At 37.8% G+C, this 19,435-nt stretch overlaps 1 protein-coding gene across 1 annotated transcript in view; it reads left to right on the top strand.

Annotated features, from left to right (window-relative positions):
* Window positions 1-19,435, top strand: part of REV1 (REV1 DNA directed polymerase) — a 100,565-nt gene that overhangs the window by 43,152 nt on the left and 37,978 nt on the right. The window contains exon 4 of the mRNA XM_025869001.2: window positions 16,157-16,325. Coding sequence (XP_025724786.1) covers window positions 16,157-16,325 — 169 coding nt within the window. The remainder of the gene's footprint in view (window positions 1-16,156; window positions 16,326-19,435) is intronic.

Genomic DNA, 19,435 nt, shown 5'->3' with positions numbered 1-19,435 from the left:
GTCATGATTAAATAAGGTTCCTCTCCCCATAAGTTATAAATAATACCATAAGTGCTTTTTGATTCCAGATTAAAGCTGCTGGTTGTTTTTGAATTGATTATTAACTTCAATTCCAAAATACCTGAAAGGTTTTATTGTCTTAAGACTATCTGTAGATAATCACTAAAAGCAGATAAATGAAACAAATACTCAGATATGTTACTTACTAGAAATGTCTTTTACTTTTTAGTTGGTAGGTTAAGTAGTTTCTACATAGACCTTGGAATATAACTTCCTTTAAATAGTTGAAAACGTTAATAGTTCTAATGTGTGTGAATCAGGATTTTCTCACTACTATGCTGAAAGGCAAAATGGTAACAAGTATATGTTACAAATTGAACTTTCAAAATACAGTCTTATATAATATTACTTTTATTTGTTTGGTGTTTGGGGGATTTTTTGGTAAGGGTTCATTTGAAATAGGGTGCTGCTATTTAAAAAATTAAAAATCACTAGTTTAAATGTCTCCATTTTTCTTCATTAAAGCAAAGCAGTTTCTTAATTTGTTTCTTCTGGTGTTTTGTACATGACTGAAACATCACTTAATGCTTATTAGCCAGTCTGACTTGATTTTGGTCTTTAGAGGATTCCTTCTGGTTGATTTTTACTGTACTTCTCTAATGAAGTTGGCCAGGGTCTAGTGTATATTGAGTCATAAATAGAATCAAATATTCTAGGCGTGTAGTCTGACCTCAGTGAAGCGGAGCAGAACCAGCCCCTGCCTGCTGTGTGTGTCTGCATTGTTTGAGTTCATTATTTTGAGGGAAAAGAGGTAGAGCTAATTAAAAAAAGGCAAAGAGCTCTATTTAGCTTAGTCATTTGAGACTTCTTTGTCGTGTGTGGCCATTGTACCAGTTCTCCTACATAACAGATGGTGCAGTTGTTTTAAAATAAAATGTGGAGGGAGGAGGAGCAAGATGGCGGAGGAGTAGGAGACCTAAATTTCATCTGGTCCCAGGAATTCAGCTAGATAGGGATCAAACCATTCTGAACACCTATGAACTCAACAGGAGATCAAAGAAAATAGCAGCAACTCTGTGAACAGAAAGGCAACCACTTTCTGGAAGGTAGGACGTGCGGAAAAGTAAATCCAAGGCGATATTTGGGAAGATAGACCGCGAGGGGAGGGAGCCCCCATCAGCGGGCTACTGGCAAGTGATAGAGCATGGGGCACAAAATCGGAACTTTTTAGAAGTCTGCTCCGCTGAGGGACGTCGCTCCAGTGGCTAAGCGGGGGTTGGAACCCTTGCTGGGACAGTGTGGTCTTGGGACCCTCGGAGTCACAGAAAGACCGGGGGTACCTGAGTGTGGCAGAGCTCCCAGGTATCAGAGTGGGGAAGCCGGCTGCAAAGACAGAGTCAAGGAGCAGGCTCTCGGCTCGGGGTTGCCATAAACCGTGATCCGCGGCACAATTGGGCCACTGCTCCTCCAGCAGGGACCCAACAAGTGGCAGATCCGGGGAGACTCCCCTTCCTCCCCCGGGAGGAGCGGCGCGGGAGTGCACCCCAGGAATCTGCTGGGTTTGGAGACTCCAAACGAGGTCATGTGTCAGAGATAGAAATGCTCGGTCACAGGCCAGGTGAGCACGGAGTTCACCGGAGACCAGGGAGATAGGAGTGATTGACTGCTTTTCTCTGGGGGCTCACTGAGGAGTGGCGCCCCGAGCTCGGCTTCTCCGGGGGTAGAGATTGGGAGGCTGCCAATTTCACACTCATCCTCCAAAGCTGTACGGAAAGCCTTCAGGGAACAAAAGCTCCCCAGAGCAAACCTGAGCAGATGAGGTAGCCCAGACCAGGCAAGGGGGGGGGCAGTTCCGCCTCCAGCAAAGACATTTGGGAACCATGGCAACAGACCCCTTCCCCAGAAGATCAGCAAGAACAGCCAGCCAAGACCAGGTTTACTGATCAATGAGAACGGCGGAACTCCAGCGCTAGGGGAATACTGCACATAGAATCCATGGCTTTTTCCGCATGATTTTTTAGTCTTTCAAAGTTAATTTGTAATTTTTATTTTTTTTCCTATTTTTTTAGTTGAATTTTTCTTCTTTCCTTTTTCAGCCAGTATCAATTCCTTTTTTAAAATCTTTTTCTAATTTCATTTTTACACTCATATTCTATTCCTTCATTGTATTTAATCTTATTTTTTGTATATATATGTTTTTCTTTCTTTAAAATTTTAGGATACAGTTTCTTCTAACAGACCAAAATATACACTAAATCTAGTGTATGACTTTGTCCTAGTCTCCCGCCTGATCACATTCTCTCCTTTTTTCTTTTAAATTTTTTTTGTTCTTTTTTCAATCAGCTTCTTATGAATTCCTTTTTAAAAATTTTTAAAATTTTCATCTTTACAGTCTTATTCCATCCCTTCATCATGTTTACCCTTATTTTTGTATATGTATGTTTTCCTTTCTTTAAAATTTTGAGAGGCAGTTTCTTCCAGCACACCAAAAAAACACCCAAAATCTAGTGTGTGGCTCTGTTCTATTCACTAGCCTGATCATGTCCTTTTTTTTTTTCCCCCCTTTCTTTTCCCCTGGTTTTGGGTCTCTTCTGATTTGTTGACTGTATCTTTTTCTGGGGTCATTGTTACCCTTTTCGCATTTTGTTCTCTCATTCATCTATTCTTCTCTGGACAAAATGACAAGATGGAAAAACTCACCTCACAAAAAAGAACAAGAGGCAGTACCGACTGCCAGGGACCGAATCAATACAGACGTTAATAAGATATGGGAACTAGAGTTCAGAATGACGATTATAAAGATACTAGCTGGGCTTGACAAAAGCATTGAAGATACTAGAGAATCCCTTTCTGGAGAAATGAACTAAAATCTAAGTCGAAATCAAAAAGGCTATTAGAGGTGCAATAAAAATGGAGGCTCTAACTGCTAGGATGAATGAGGCAGGAGAGAGAATTAGTATGAGAAGACCATATGATGACGAATAAAGAAGCAGAGAAAAAGAGAGATAAACTACTGGATCACAAGGGCAGAATTCGGGAGATAAGTGATACCATAAGACAAAACAATATTACAATAATTGGGATCCCAGAAGAAGAAGAAAGAGAAGGGCAGAAGGTATATTGGAGCAAATTATAGACGAGAATTCCCCTAATTTGGAGAAGGAAACAGGCATCAAAATCCAGGAGGCACAGAGAACTCTTCTCAAAATCAATAAAAATAGGTCAGCACCCCACCATCTAATAGTAAAACTCACAAGTCTCAGAGACAAAGAGAAAATCCTGAAAGCAGCTCAGGAGAAGAAGTCTGTAACCTACAACGGTAGAAACATACAGATTGACAGCAGACTTATCCACAGAGACCTGGCAGGCCAGAAAGGACTGGCATGATACATTCAGAGCACTAAAAGAGGAAAATAGACAGCCAAGAATACTGTATCAAGCTAGGCTGTCATTGAAAATAGGAGAGAGAAAAAGCTTCCAGGACAAACAAAAACTAAAAGAATTTGTGATCACCAAACCAGCCCTACAAGAAATACTGAAAGGAGAGAGCCTAAAAGTAACATAGACCAGAAAGGAATAGAGACAATATACAGTAACAGTCAACTTACAGGCAATACAATGGCACTAAATTCATATCTTTCAATAGTTACCTTGAATGTAAATGGGCTAAATGCCCCAGTCAAAAGACACAGGGTATCAGATTGAATAAAAAAACAAGACCCATTGATATGCTGCCTGCAAGAGATTCATTTTAGACCCAAAGACCCCTCCAGATCGAAAGTGAGGGGGTCAAAAACCATTTACCATGCTAACGGACACCAAAAGAAAGCTGGGGGGGGGGTGCAATCGTTATACCAGACAAATTAGATGTTAAACCAAAGACTGTAATAAGAGATGAGGAAGGACACTACATCATACTTAAAGGGTCTCTCCAACAAGAAGATCTAACAATTTTAAGTATCTATGCCCCTAACAAGGGAGCAGCCAATTATATAAGCCAATTAATAACAAAATCAAAGAAACACATCGACAATAATATAGTAATAGGGGACTTCAACATCCCCCCCCTGAAATGGACAGATCATCTAAGCAAAAGATCAACAAGGAAATAAAGGCTTTAAATGACACACTGGACCAGATGGACTTCACAGATATATTCAGAACATTCCATCCCAAAGCAACAGAATACACATTCTTCTCTAGTGCCCATGGAACGTTTTCCAGAATAGATCACATCCTGGGTCACAAATCAGCTCTCAACCGGTACCAAAAGATTGGCATCATTCCCTGCATATTTTTGGACCACAATGCTTTGAAACTAGAACTCAGAAAAGTCGGAAAGAACTCAAATACATGGAGGCTAAAGAGCATCCTACTAAAAGAATGGGTCAACCAGGAAATTAAAGAAGAATTTAAAAAATTCATGGAAACCCATGAAAATGAAAACACAACTGTTCAAAATCTTTGGGATGCAGCAAAGGCAGTCCTGAGAGGAAAGTATACAGCAATACAAGCCTTTCTTAAGAAACAAGAAAAGTCTCAAATACACAACCTAATCCTACACCTAAAGGAGCTGGAGAAAGAACAGCAAATAAAGCCTAAACCCAGCAAGAGAAGAGAAATGATAAAGATCAGAGCAGAAATCAATGAAATAGAAACCAAAAGAACAGTAGAACAGATCAATGAAACTAGGAGCTGGTTCTTTGAAGGAATTAATAAGATTGATAAACCCCTGGCCAGACTTATCAAAAAGAAAAATGACCCAAATAAATAAAATCATGAAAGAGGAGAGATCACAACCAACACCAAAGAAATACAATTATAAGAACACATGAGCAACTATATACCAGCAAATTAGATAATCTGGATGACATGGATGCATTTCTGGAGACATATAAACAACTGAAACAGGACGAAATAGAAAACCTGAACAGATGCATAACCAGTAAGGAATTTGAAGCAGTAATCAAAAATCTCCCAAAAACAAGAGCCCAGGGCCAGATGACTTCCCAGGGGAATTCTACCAAACATTTAAAGAAGAATTAATACCGGGCGCCTGGGTGGCTCAGTTGGTTAAGCGACTGCCTTCGGCTCAGGTCATGATCCTGGAGTCCCAGTTATCGAGTCCCGCATCGGGCTCCCTCCTCGGCAGGGAGTCTGCTTCTCCCTCTGACCCTATCCCCTCTGATGTGCTCTCTCTCTCTCATTCTCTCTCTCTCAAATAAATAAATAAAATCTTTAAAAAAAAATAAAGAAGAATTAATACCTATTCTTCTGAAACTGTTCCAAAAAATAGAAATGGAAAACTTCCAAACTCATTTTATGAGGCCAGCATTACCTTGATCCCAAAATCAGACAACGACCCCATCAAAAAGGAGAATTACCAATATCCCTGATGAATATGGATGCAAAAATTCTCACCAAAATACTCGCCAGCAAGATCCACCAGTACATTAAAAGGATTATTCACCACGACCAAGTGGGATTTATTCCTGGGCTGCAAGATTGGTTCAACATCTGCAAATCAATTGGTGTGATACCATACATTAATAAAGAAATAGAAGAAAGAAAAGACCAAGAACCATATGATCCTCATGCAGAAAAAGCATTTGACAAAGTACAGCATCCTTTGTTGATTAAAAGGGATATAGGGTACATACTTCAATATCATAAAAGCCATCTATGAAAACCCCACAGTGAATATCATTCTCAGTGGGAAAAACAGCTTTTCCCCTAAGGTCAGGAACACAGCAGGGATGTCCACTATCACCACTGCTATTCAACATAGTACTAGAAGTCCTAGCCTTGGCAATGAGCCAACAAAAAGAAATAAAAGGCATCCGAATTGGCAAAGAAGAAGTCAAACTCTTACTCTTTGCAGATGATATGATACTTTATATGGAAAACCCAAAATACTCTACCCCAAAACTACTAGAACTCATACAGGAATTCAGTAGAGTGGCAGGACATAAAATCAATGCACAGAAATCAGTTGCATTTCTATACACCAACAAGACAGAAGAAAGAGAAATTAAGGAGTCAATCCCATTTACAATTGCACCCAAAACCATAAGATACCTAGGAATAAATCTAACCAAAGAGGCAAAGAATCTGTACTCAGAAAACAATAAAATAGTCATGAAAGAAATTGAGGAAGACACAAAGAAATGGAAAAACGTTCCATGCTCATGCATTGAAAGAACAAATACTGTGAAAATGTCTATGCTACCTAGAGCAGTCTACACATTTAATGCAATCCCTATCAAAATATCATCAACTTTTTTCAGGGAAATGGAACAAATAATCCTAAAATTTGTATGGAACCAGAAAAGACCCCCAAATAGCCAGAGGAATATTGAAAAAGAAAAGCCAACCTGGTGGCATCACAATTCCGGACTTCGAGGTCTATTACAAAGCTGTAATCATCAAGACAGTATGGTACTGGCAAAAAAACAGACACATAGATCAAGAGAACAGAATAGAGAGCCCAGAAATGGACCCTCAACTCTATGGTCAACTAATCTTTGACAAAGCAGGAAAGAATGTCCAATGGAAAAAAGACAGTCTCTTCAACAAATGGTGTTGGGAGAATTGGACAGCCACATGCAGAAGAATGAATCTGGACCATTTCCTTACACCATACACAAAAGTAGACTCAAAATGGATGAAAGACCTAAATGTGAGACAGGAATCCCTTAAAACCCTTGAGAACACAGGCAGCAACGTCTTTTACCTCAGCCACAGCAGCTTCTTCCTAGACACATCACCAAAGGCAAGGGAAGCAAGGGCGGAATGAACTATTGGGACTTCATCAAGATAAAAAGCTTTTGCATAGCAGAGGAAACAGCCAGTAAAACCAAAAGACAACCGACAGAATGGGAGAAGATATTTGCAAATAACATATCAGATAAGAGGTTTGTATCCAAAATCTGTAAAGAATTTATCAAACTCAACACCCAAAGAATAAATAGTCCAATCAAGAAATGGGCAGAAGACATGAACAGACATTTCTGCAGAGAAGACATCCAAATGGCCAACAGACACATGAAAAAGTGCTCAACATCACTCGGCATCAGGGAAATCCAAATCAAAATCTCAGTGAGATACTACCTAACAGCAGTCAGAATGGCTAAAATTAACAAGTCAGGAACCGACAGATGTTGAGGGGGATGTGGAGAAGGGCGAACCCTCCTACACTGTTGGTGGGAATGCAAGCTGGTGCAGTCACTCTGGAAAACAGTATGGAGGTTCCTCAAAAAGTTGAAAATAGAGCTACCTTATGACCCAGAAATTGCACTACTGGCTCTTTACCCCAACGATACAAATGTAGGGATCCGAAGGGGTTTGTGCACCGCGATGTTTATAGCAGCAATGTTTAAATAGCCAAACTATAGAAAGAGCCTAGATGTCCATCCAACAGATGAATGGATAAAAAGGATGTGATACACACACACACACACACACACACACACACACACACACACACACACACACAGGAATATTAAGCAGCCATCAAAAAATGAAACCTGCCATTTGCAACGACGTGGATGGAAGTAGAGGGTATTAATGCTAAGCGAAATAAGTCCATCAGAGAAAGGCAGAGGATCACAGGGGAAGGGAGGGAAAAACGAAACAAGATTAAACCAGAGATCGAGACAAACCTTAAGGGATTCTTAATCTCAGGAAACAAACTGAGGGTTGCTGGAGTGGTGGGGGGTGGGAGGGATGGGGTGGCTGGGTGATAGACATTGGGGAGGGTATGTGCTATGGTGAGCGCTGTGAATTGTGTAAGACGAATCACAGACCTGTACCACTGAAACAAATAATACTTTATGTTAATAAAAAATAGTTTATCTCAAAGCACAAAATAAATAAAAATGTGAACATCAATTTTCACTGTCTGATTTACTCATTGAGGTATTTTTTGGCCCAGATTACTTTGTCTCTTGTTCAATTTAACCTTCTACTTTCTGTCACCCAGAAGTTTAACCACCTGTGTTCTTAAGTCCTGAATTGAAATATTGTGAAATGTACTGCACAATATGCCATATGCCAACAGGATATGCCATATGTAGTACACACTAACCTCCATGTAGGTATACATTTCCTCTCCAATCACTAGGCTTTGGATATTGTTATACGTTTGCAGAACTTTCTTTCCAAAATACTTGTAAACTTCTTAAATTGTATAGTCCTACTCCTGAGAAACAGTTTATGTGAAGAATTTTCTTTTTGATCAGTTGTTCTTTGATGGAACTTGTGTTTTTTGAAGAAAGGATACATAAATGCACATAGAAAAGAAAGAAGTATATGTTTAAGCTGTAAGTTTTAGAACCTGATTTTAAATTTATTAAAACTTGAAAATGTTATTATTTTACATGCCTTTTATTCGAAATTGGTCTTCTTTATAACAGACCCTTGTTCTGGATGTTGAAGGAGTTAATAATTTTGGCTTAAAAGGATGTAATAGGAAACCTTCATGGTTTTATTGTAGTTGAAATATTTCTACTAAGTTTTCATGTAGCAAATACCACTTCTCCAATTACAATGGCAAAGCTTTAAGAAGTTTGGAAAAGTTAGAGGTGCCTGGTGGCTCAGTCAGTTGAGCATCCGACTTGGTTTCAGCTCAGGTCATGACCTTGATCCTGGGATCGGGCCCCACATCAGGCTCCGCGCTCAGCAGAGTCTGCTTGAGGATTCTCTCTCTTCCTTTACTCGCTCCCCCAAATAAATCTTTAAAAAAAAAAAAACTTTGGGAAAGTTGATTGAATGTGTGCTGACTCTAGGATTAATATAGAAATTTTTAGTCTGCAAATGGCTCCCATTATCTTCATTGATCTTTTTCTGAAACTTTTTTCTGAAATATAGAATGTAGATTTTATTGAGAGGCAGTAAGTTGGAGAAGGAGCATGGGAGCAGAAATCAAGGCTTGGATTTTAATTTAATTCTAGGTCTTTGTCACTTATTAGCTAATCCCATATCTCAAAGCTGAGATTTTCATCTGATTTTCACAAGCCAGCTCTAAAGTGGTAGTAGTAATAATGTTCTATCAAGCTCTTACAATTATAGGTTTTGCAGAATTGAAAATTAAATGTGAATAAAATTAAAGATAAAATAAAATTGAAGTTAGTATATGAATGATATTGTTTTGCTAAAACTAAATTCCTGTTTACAATATGGATGTGGTACTAACTGGTACATTGCATATTCTTTTATCTTAAGCATGGCTGTCAAAATGTGGTTTGCTTTTTTTTTAAATTTTTGATTATGGCATATTACACATAAAGTTTACCACTTTATTTTTAAAGTGTATAGTAGTGTCAAGTATAGCCACCTTGTTGTACAACCAATCCCCAGAGCTTCTTTATCTTGTAAATGCTATATCCATTAAATAACTCTCCATTTCCTCTCCCCCCGCCCCGCAACCGCCGTTCTACTTTATGTTGCTGTGAATTTGACTATGAGATACCTCAAAGAAGTAGAATCATACAGTGTTTGTTTTTTTTTTGTCACTAGTTTATTTAGCATAATAAATGGTTCAAGGTTCCCAAGGTTATAGCATGTATTAGAACTTGGCTTTTTTAAGGCTGAATAATACGTCATTGTATATATATGCCACATGAGTACATGACGTTTAAAGTAGTCTGTGACAACAGCACCAGCACCTTCATAACAAAACCTGGGCACTAAAATCGTGTGACAATGCTTTAGTTAGGAAATGGTTCTGCAAATAATCCCGAAAAATGCATGTTTTCAGGTAAGAATAGTATTGAAATAAAGTTAATAATCGCACACAGGACTTGTGATGCCAAGACTCTACTGTTTGGTTCCAGTGTTGGAATCACTGGTGATGAGGAGTAAGTGAAATAAGGTATTGGTCAAGGACCTGACTGGAATAGGCCCTAAATTCATGTCTATTTTCTTTCCTCAGTTTTTTACCTGCTTATGGTTGGTTATAAAGTAGCTAATGAAGGGGCCTGGGTGGCTCAGTCATTAAGTGTCTGCCTTAGGCTCAGGTTATGATCCCAGAGTCCTGGGATCGAGTCCCGCATGGGGTTCCCTGCTCAGCGGGAAGCCTGCTTCTCCCTTTCCCACTTTCCCTGCTTCTCCCTCTCATACTCCCCCTGCTTCTTCCTCTCCCACTCCCCCTGCTTGTGTTCCCTCTCTCGCTCTATCTCTCTCTGTCAAATAAATGAAATCTTTAAAAAAAAAAAAAAGCAGCTAATGACAGTTTTATTTTTGCTCTGCAAAGTGGTGGATGTTTTTGTTTTGTTTTTAAAGATTTTATTTATTGGGGAGAGCGGGGGAGAGAGAGAGCACAAGCAGGGGGAGCGACAGGCAGAGGGAGAAGCAGGCTTCCCGCCGAGCAAGGAGCCTGATGTGGGGCTCGATCCCAGGACCCTGAGATCATGACCTGAGCTGAAGACAGACGCTTAATGACTGAGCCACCCAGGTGCCCTGAGGTGGGTATTTTTAAATAAAATTGACATATATATTGGTGCCACTAGAACGGACACACATGTCTACTGACCATGGGAACGAAAAAAATGAAATTTTCAAGTTTTATTATCATGTATAAAAATTTACCCTTGTTATTTTGTTCAGTAAATATGTGTTGAGAGCACTTACTCTTTAACAGGATATGCCAAGTATTATATATCTTAAAAAGCATATTTTGTTAAATATAATGGCTTAGGGAAATTGGCATCTAATCTTAAATTTCTGTATCAGGTATTTAGGATTATTGCTAGTAAAAATGACTGTCATATTGCTCTGTCATAGAGGAAATTTTCTGAGCATACTGATCCTGTGTCATGTTTCAAACCACCACTGCGTTGCCTCAGTAGGAAAGCCGCAAATGAAAAGAGTAGACTAGTTACATTTTTTTTCAGATGTCTTGGATCTTCTGTGCCTGTATTTTAATGGACAGTTTGGGGTTTGATGTAGACGTTTTGGGATGTATGATTCTACACACATAGATTCACTTAAATATATAATACCTACATATATGTAAATGAAAACATTGACAGTATTGCTTGTTGAGAGATTAATAGAAGCAAAGACCCCTTAAGTCTTTCCCTCTTCACAAATATTGTTAGCATATAATAGGATCAGATATAGAACTTGCTTACAGAGGATAAACTCAGTTGAGCAGGGAATCTGGTAAAATACACATAAAAGATGGTTTATTTTAACCAGGTCATCAAAAGCACTATTACTGACTTTTTGATGGGTTGTAGACTTGGTTATATAATACTGACTTTTTTTTTTTCTTTCTGTGATGGTATTTAATGTGATCGAAGCTCCTGGTAATTGAACATGAGGCAGTGATAGAAAATTTGTCTGGAAGCCAAATAGATTTCATAATAATTTAAGTCTGAAGGAAACCTTAGGATTCATTTGCTCCAATAATCCCATTTGACCTCTGTCACACTAAACCATAAAAATAGTAGAAACTTGTTAATTTTGGCAGAGCCAGACTGAACTCAGGACTTTTGATCTCCAGTTCATTGTGTTTCCCTTATACGTTGGCCACAGTAGAGACAATATTTGCTTTTAAGGACTTTATAGTACTTGACCTAAACTTACTGAATTTTATACCTGTAATATGTACAAGACATTGTGGTTTATTAGATAATCAAGATATGTGAGTTAGTGACCTTTTTCCAATGTCTTGCTAACATACATACGTATTTTTTTAAAAGATTTTATTTATTTGACAGACAAAGCGAGAGAGGGAACACAAGCAGGGGGAGTGGGAGAGGAAGAAGCAGGCTTCCCACTGAGCAGGGAGCCTGATGCAGGGCTCGATCCCAGGACCCTGGGACCATGACCTGAGTCGAAGGCAGACGCTTAACGACTGAGCCACCCAGGCGCCCCTACTTGTTTACATTTTTCTGCTTTAGTTTCTTTATCCATAAAATTGAGTGACCTGCTTTGTTTTCTCTCACTTGTGAAATAGTCTTCAAGTTTTGTTTGCTGGCAGTAATGGTTTTAGTGCACAGAATTACACAGTAGCTTTGTAAGGAATCTTAAGTATCATCTAGTTTAGCTTCTCATTTTGTAAAGAGGAAACTGAGGCTAAGTGGGATGAATCAGTTGCCTGAGATGTTACAGCTTTTCAGTGTCACACTGCAGCTGGAAACCAGGCCTTTCTATCCAGGGTAGCAGCATGTTAAAAAGTTGATCGAGTATGAGTGGTTGGAGACAGAACCTGGGCCGGAATTGTGGCTGTCCCACCAGCTGCATGTGACTTCGGAGAGTTACCTTAGTCTCTGTGATCTTTATTTTTCTACAAATTAATCTGCCTAAAGTTGATGCTATTTATAAGAAACCTTAAGTACATTGATGAATAATAACTTGCTTATTGAAAAATTTAGTGTATCTTCAGGGGAAATCATTCAGTTGGCACATGTGCCTTTAAAAAAATCTTTTGTTAGAGCCAGTGTTTTTTCTTTTCCTCTGGTAGTCATTTTTGGGAGCTGCTGACCCTCAGAGACACTCTTCTTTTCTTTAAAGGGTCTTCACCAAGTTGTCATTGGAAATCTATGGTGTTGATTTTTGTTGGTGATTAAGTTAACTCTTTTATATTCTAATGTATTTAAAAATAATATGTTCAGTGAGGATGTATAATGAGGATTGAGGGATAATTTTATCTACTGTTTGAATTGGTCTAGTTGGTTTAACTTGATTAAGCTTGTTTATACTAATAAGGAAAGTGAAGTGGTTATGAGATCTCTAAAAGCTTTTTTAGTTCTGACATTCTCTAGAGGGTCACATCGGTTGTAAAGATTTGGGGGATAAAGTTTCTCTGAATATTTCTTTTGTTTTGTTTGATTTTTCATTTTGTTTTCTTATCCTTGCAAGTACATCAAGGACTTTCTTGAAGGAAAAGGTACTGGAGGGTGGGCCACAAGAGAAGGATTTATAGGTGGGAGTATAAATTGAAAAAATTAAATGATTTATAGAAAGAGAACAGCCTCAGCCATGGGAGTTTTTCTCCTTTCTGCTTTTGGGATAAGAGATGGTAACAATAATAATGATGCTGGTAATAGCTGACACATATTTCTTACTATGTGCATGGCTCTTTTCTTAGCAATTTATAATTTTTAGCTCTTAATCCCACAGCAGCCCTCTGAGGCACTATTATTCCCGGTTTACATACGAGAAAAGTGAGGCCCTGCAAAGTTAAGTAACATCCTTGAGGTCCACACAACTTTGCAAGGGATTGAGCTAGGATTTGTACTCACTCGGTCTCGCTCTGGACCCTGTGCTATATGGCCTAATTTGTTGAGTTACTGAATAAATATTTTGAGAATTGAAGTGGTAATACTACTTACACTCCACTTTTGTTTGCTAGAGGGGTGAAAACTCTAGGCAGGAGGCTTTGATGCATGGGATATGCCAGTTAATTCAGTAAATGTGTACTGAACCACCTGCTTTGTCCCAGACATATGGAAGTGAATGGAACAGACAAGGTTCCTGCCCTCAAGGTGCACACGATCAAGGGGGAAATCCAACAACAAAAGAGTAAACAAATAGGGTAATTTCATATTGTTGTTAGTAGTAGGAAGAAAATTCCCTGGTGTAGTAGATTGCGGGGATGGAGTTCCACAAAGCTTAGTGTCCTAGAGATTTCATGGGGTTGGGTACTGTCCTCCAAACATTTTTCCCTAACTAGCCCACATCTGCTGAATTTAAGGAGAGTGTTAAACAAAAAATGAATTTATTGTGCAAATCTTCAGAGCTGTTGTTTATATTCTTTTGGAACTTGTAATGTTCTATTGCTGAAGAAATAGAGCCAGAGAGAAATACTATTTTAAAAATACAAAAAGCTGTGAAAATGAGGGCCGCCACCAGCCACTGTGCCTGCCAGGCTGTTTGGGCTGGCAGAGTGGTTCCCGACTGCTGTCCCTAGTGCATTATTGGCAATTCTGTGTTTGTTTGAAAAGTTAGGGCTACTGTGTGTCAGCCCTAACTGTTGTGTGGTGTCTTCTACTACCTTTTTTAGGTCCAGGGCAGGATCCTCAAGTCATACATTACTTGAAAGGAGTTCTGCTGTCATGGTTTATAGTAATAACAATTTTTATATTGAGTACTTCCTATGTGCCAGACTTACTTATTTGTAAAGAGGAGAACGCTTAAAGGAGTTAAGTCCTTGTTAAACCCAGGTTGGTCTGACACCAGAGTTCATGTGATCGTACCTTTTAATTCGATTGGTTTTCATGGTTCACTTCACACTGACGAATAGGCAAGAGTTTGCAAAATTGAACTTCAGGGAGCCTCCTTAATTTCATCCTGTAGGCCAGTGAATTGTGCAGGTTTTCCAGTTACAAATTTCTGCAGTAATTCGATTTCAGAGAGCAAGCAGTAGAGGGGACAGTGCTTTTGTAGGTATGTGTAGACAAAGGTAATGTGTTCTTTCAGCCTGTTTGCTGTTTAATTATTGAATACAGTTAGAATTGGTTTAGGAAAGTTGTAGATTAACTTGTAAATACTTTTTTGCATTTCCTTGCTTTCTATTGGATTTAGTGTCTGTCCATGTTATTATGTTGTATTTAGCCTTTAATTTGGTACTTTATACTATTATGTCAGCCAAATTTTTTAATCTTTAGCAAAAGAAATTAAGTAAACTAGAGATTTCTGACTGGCTAGCTGTTTAATTTCTACTGTTTTACATTAAATCATTGTGATGCTGTAGTTTTTGTGATTCCTAACCTCTGAAAATCTTCCATTATGAATTTTGAATTAATTTTATTTAAAGGTTGCTTTCATTTTTCTTTTTTAGTGCACTGTCCAGTTTGGTAAACCCTAGTTAGGCACTTGAAGTGTGGCTAGTCTAAATTGACAAATGTTGTAAATGCTGGAGACTTAGTATAAAAAAATCATGTGAAATATCCGTTTTTTATGTTGATTATATGTTGAAGATGTTGAAGTGATAATGTTTTGGTTCCTTGAGGTTAAAAATATTGTTTAAATTAATTTTACCTTTTACTATATTTAGTGAGCTTCCTATATTATATATGTGACTTGCATTTGTGGTTTACATTATATTTCTATTAAGCAGTGCCAATATGTGCAATCAGTAACATCAGATGAATTCTACACTATAAGAATTTACCAGGATTTGACCAAACCTGTTATATCTACATGTGCTTTGTTACTTTTTTTTCTTCTTCGGAACACTAAAACTGTCCTAATACTTGGACCTGTATTGCTTGGGCTTAAGAAAAATCTGTTGCTTGGATAACAAAGTAGATTTATAAGCGTCCCATGATGTCCCCTTCCCCCACCCTGGGGTACAGCTGTTTTGAGGAAGGTATAATTTAGAGCTTTCATTAGTATAATAGGTGGAAGAAACAAGCTATTGAAAATAATTAGTTTAATGTGATGCTAGTAATATTGGTTATAACATAACTTCAGTGAGTCACACTTTTTATGGGAAAGCATAAACCACACTGATTCTTGTTTAAGATATTTTTCTATAGTTTTATTAAAAAAATTGAGGGATGGGTGGGCAGCAGGGAAAAATAATTTGAAACAAAAATGAAAAAAAAATAGTCTTTTTTGTGATTTTTTTTTTTTACATTGGTGAACTTTATTTTTTGGCTTTGGTGCAAGTTCATATTAAGAAACTGATAATGTTAACTTTTCTTATATTTTCTTGAATAAAAATAAAAACTATTACACTTTGTAGGAGTGAAGTCTGTTAATAGCCCTACAGTCAGTCTGCCCATAGTAAGTATGAGCACTTTACCTATCTACTATTGTATTATTCTAAAGGAGGTGTAGGATTAATTGGAGTCTCTGTAAACTGATCTACAAATGATTTTACGGTTGTTAATTTTTTAAAACATAAGATACCAGTAACAACATCCGCTGTTAGTAGTGTTTGATTCATTACGCGAGGTCCTTCTCTGCTCTGGGCATCTCTTAGTAGACTTCTTTGTTGGTGGACCAGCAGGAAAGAGGATGTGCTAAAGCAAGATAGCCTTATCACTTTGTAATTTACCTCCCAATTTTTTTCATTGGCAACACAGCCCAGGAGGAAGTGGATCAATGATACATTCTTTAAGTTGGGCTTTTTAAGGGGTTATTCAGCTAGGGCTTTACTTATATATAAAAGTCTTAACATACTTTAATATTAATTTTACAGATCCTTCCGCTGAGGAATTGAGAAAGCTAATGATGTTGCATGGAGGGCAATACCATGTGTATTATTCCAGATCCAAAACAACACACATTATTGCCACAAATCTTCCAAATGCCAAAATTAAAGAATTAAAGGGGGAAAAAGTAATTCGGCCAGAATGGATTGTGGAAAGGTAAGTTTAATTTTTAATTAATAAGTTTTAAAAATTGGAATACTTTTTATATTATAAACACTTATTCACTTATATTGCCTCTTAAGGGTGAAAAATGTGTTAATACTGTTGTACTCTTTATTTTTTATTTTTATTTTTTTTTAAAGATTTTATTTATTTATTTGACAGAGAGACAGCAAGAGAGAGAACACAAGCAGGGGAAGTGGGAGAGGGAGAAGCAGGCTTCCCGCTGAGCAGGGAGCCTGATGCAGGGCTCGATCCCAGGACCCTGGGATCATGACCCGAGCTGAAGGCAGATGCTTAATAACTGAGCCACCCAGGCGCCCCTGTTGTACTCTTTAAACGCACATTGATAATTTAGGCAACCAAGTATGTTAGTGTTCTTGCAGCCTCAGCTACCAGGAATTAGGGGAGATGACTCAAGTAAGCAGCAGGAGGCAGTGATGGGTAGGGGTTGGCTCAGCATGGTGTTCATTCAGCAAATGTTTGTACATCTCTGATGGGCTATGTACATGGGAAATATCAGTGAAGCAAATAAAGATCCATTCCCTACCTCTTGGAGCTTATGTTCTATTGAAGAAAACATTAAAACAATATTCTTAATATATGAGTAAATTATAAGTTAAAAGTTAATACATGCTAAGGGGGAAAAAAGAAAATCAAGGTATTGTGGACCTGGTGTACTGGGAGAGGGGACAGAGAGGAAGAGCAGTTTTTTAGTTGTTACGTTATGGTTCTTCTGTTGTTTTGGAATTGATGTTGTAAATCATCGGCCATTCATACCAACTCCCTAAGTTTAAATAGGTCATCTGAACCTTGATGATGAGCCATAACTTGTGATTTATATCTTGAAATGATATATAATATATATGAGTAATTGCTAGATTTATGAAAGTTAAAAGTTAAAATATTAAAATCCTCATTTGTAAAAGAAGGCTTAATATTGATATGCTATGATTAGGTGAGAAATAATTTATGCAAAGTATCTAGCACAGTGCCTGACCCATTGTTAGAGGCATCATATATAAGAAGTTCCTTTGTTATTTTTATTCTATAAACATTATCAAGTATTGGAAAATTAATTCCGAAATGTCAAAAGTGCATTTTGAAAAAGTACATTTGACTTCCAGAAAACCAAATGTATCTTATAGATTAAGGGTTTTTTAAACTTTGGGGGATTAAGTTGATGGCCCATCCGTGGAACATCTTATTGATTCCTTTTGCTGTTTTCTCATGACCTGTCCCTTCGTTACATAGGATCATTGAACGTGGCTTTTAGCTGTGTATCTCCTTAAAGAAGGAGCTGTGCAGTTAGTATCATTCCAGAGTTGGGCTGTGTGGTGTCATGTATAGACAATCCTGTCATCATGCTAGGGCTAGAATTGGATCTGAGAATATTAGTCTGATTTTGGAGGGAATGGGGAGAGATCCACAGATATTAGGAAAGTGGGCTGAAAAGGATGCTTGCTGGGTGGAACTTGATTTGCTTAGAAAATAGTAGTTTTCATTATAGCTTTTTTTCTTTTTTTAACCTGCTCTTCCTTCTTGCCCTGAATACAACTAAAGAGAGAATACAATTGAAAAAGCAACTTACGGCAGTTGTAAGTTTTAAAGATCACTTGAACGGATTTTATTTCAGTTTGAAGTCAGGCTTAATCATCTGTTTTTAAATAACTGATTATATGTCCTGTTTGCTTCATTTTACATATGAAAAGGCAGAGCTGATAAGGCTAACTCTCCCAAGAATAGCAGGATTCAGAATCCAGATTTTTCTGACTCCTATTTAGGTCTGCTCTTTGCCATTTAACTAAGCTTATTATAGATGAATTGGCCCATGTGGAAATGGATCAGCCTGAGCATATGTCTTAATATATAAAATAAATGCCCACTGTCTACATGTCCTAGCATGGAATCCTTTTGGGCAATCACAGTACTGTTTTCTTTCATACTCTAATCCCAGTCTTGTTCATCTTTTCTTAGTAGTGTTTTTATGAGATTTTATTATACTAAAAATTTTAAACATTTTAGTTATTTAATGAATGGTACATGACATCTTCTCTTTAATTGTTTTCCTATTTTTAGTTTGAGAAGTTTAAAAAGCAGCTACCACGTCTAAGTGTGTGGGGTGATAACTTTGCTTTGAGTAGAATTCCCTGATGTCTGTGTATGTGCCATCAAACCTGAGTTAATGTGGGCATGATTATAGGGCCACCACTTCTAAGAGGCAGGGGAGTCCTTTAATGGAGAAGTCTATGTGCATTAGTTTTAGGTAGGAGATTATTTTACGAAACCTTGCCTGGCAAATCTTACCCTTTTATATAGTATATTGTAAATTAGGGATTTTCAAATTTTTGTCATAACCCTTTTTTTCAGACAATTTAATGTTGACATTTGGAAGATAGAAGGTGCTGCGATTCACCCCACTGCCTCATCAAGCCTGACAGTGTCATGGAGCACAGTTTAAAACCCCTGTCCTAAGTTATTAAAGGCTGATTTTGTTTTTGCTGTTCTTTGTGTGTTGAGTCTTTTGTAGCAGGGGACCCTGCCTCCTATGGTTAGGTTTGCCACGTAGAGCTGATGATTGTTGCAGTTCATGCCAGCTGGGGGTACTGGTTCCCAGCCAGATTTGCCCTTTCTTTTTAAGCTCCCAGACTATAATGTGTTAGCACATTTGTTAGGTACTTATGATACTATGAAGAGCTCATACTTTCTATGGGTTAAAACGTTTCTAATCACATTTAGTATTAATATTAGAGTGCTTATTCAACTCAAATAAAAGTTGATCGTGATTTCACCTTATGATTTTTTTCATTTCTCTTGTGTTTTCGTATCTTTCTTCAATTTATTCTTCATAGAAAATGTGTATGACTCTAGTTTCTAGTATAGATTTGGCTTTTTTTTTTAATTGGTAGCATTTACATTTTTCTCTCAGTACTACAGAGTTCTTCTAAAATTGTTCTTAATTGGCTAACTAGCCAAGAGACACATTTCAGACTATCCCCCAATGACTTTTAGGTAACATTGTATTAGAAAATATATTCTCGGTCTTCAGGTGCTTACCAATGAATAGTTTACTCTCAGTTATCTGTAATAAGAAGACATTCTGTACC

This window comes from Callorhinus ursinus, unplaced genomic scaffold, assembly GCF_003265705.2.
Source record: "Callorhinus ursinus isolate GAN/ISIS: 27379988/994484 unplaced genomic scaffold, GSC_fseal_2.0 scaffold10, whole genome shotgun sequence".
Classification (NCBI taxonomy): Eukaryota; Metazoa; Chordata; class Mammalia; order Carnivora; family Otariidae; genus Callorhinus; species Callorhinus ursinus.
Note: the sequence above shows the minus strand (reverse complement) of the source record. Positions and strands in the feature narration are given on the sequence as shown.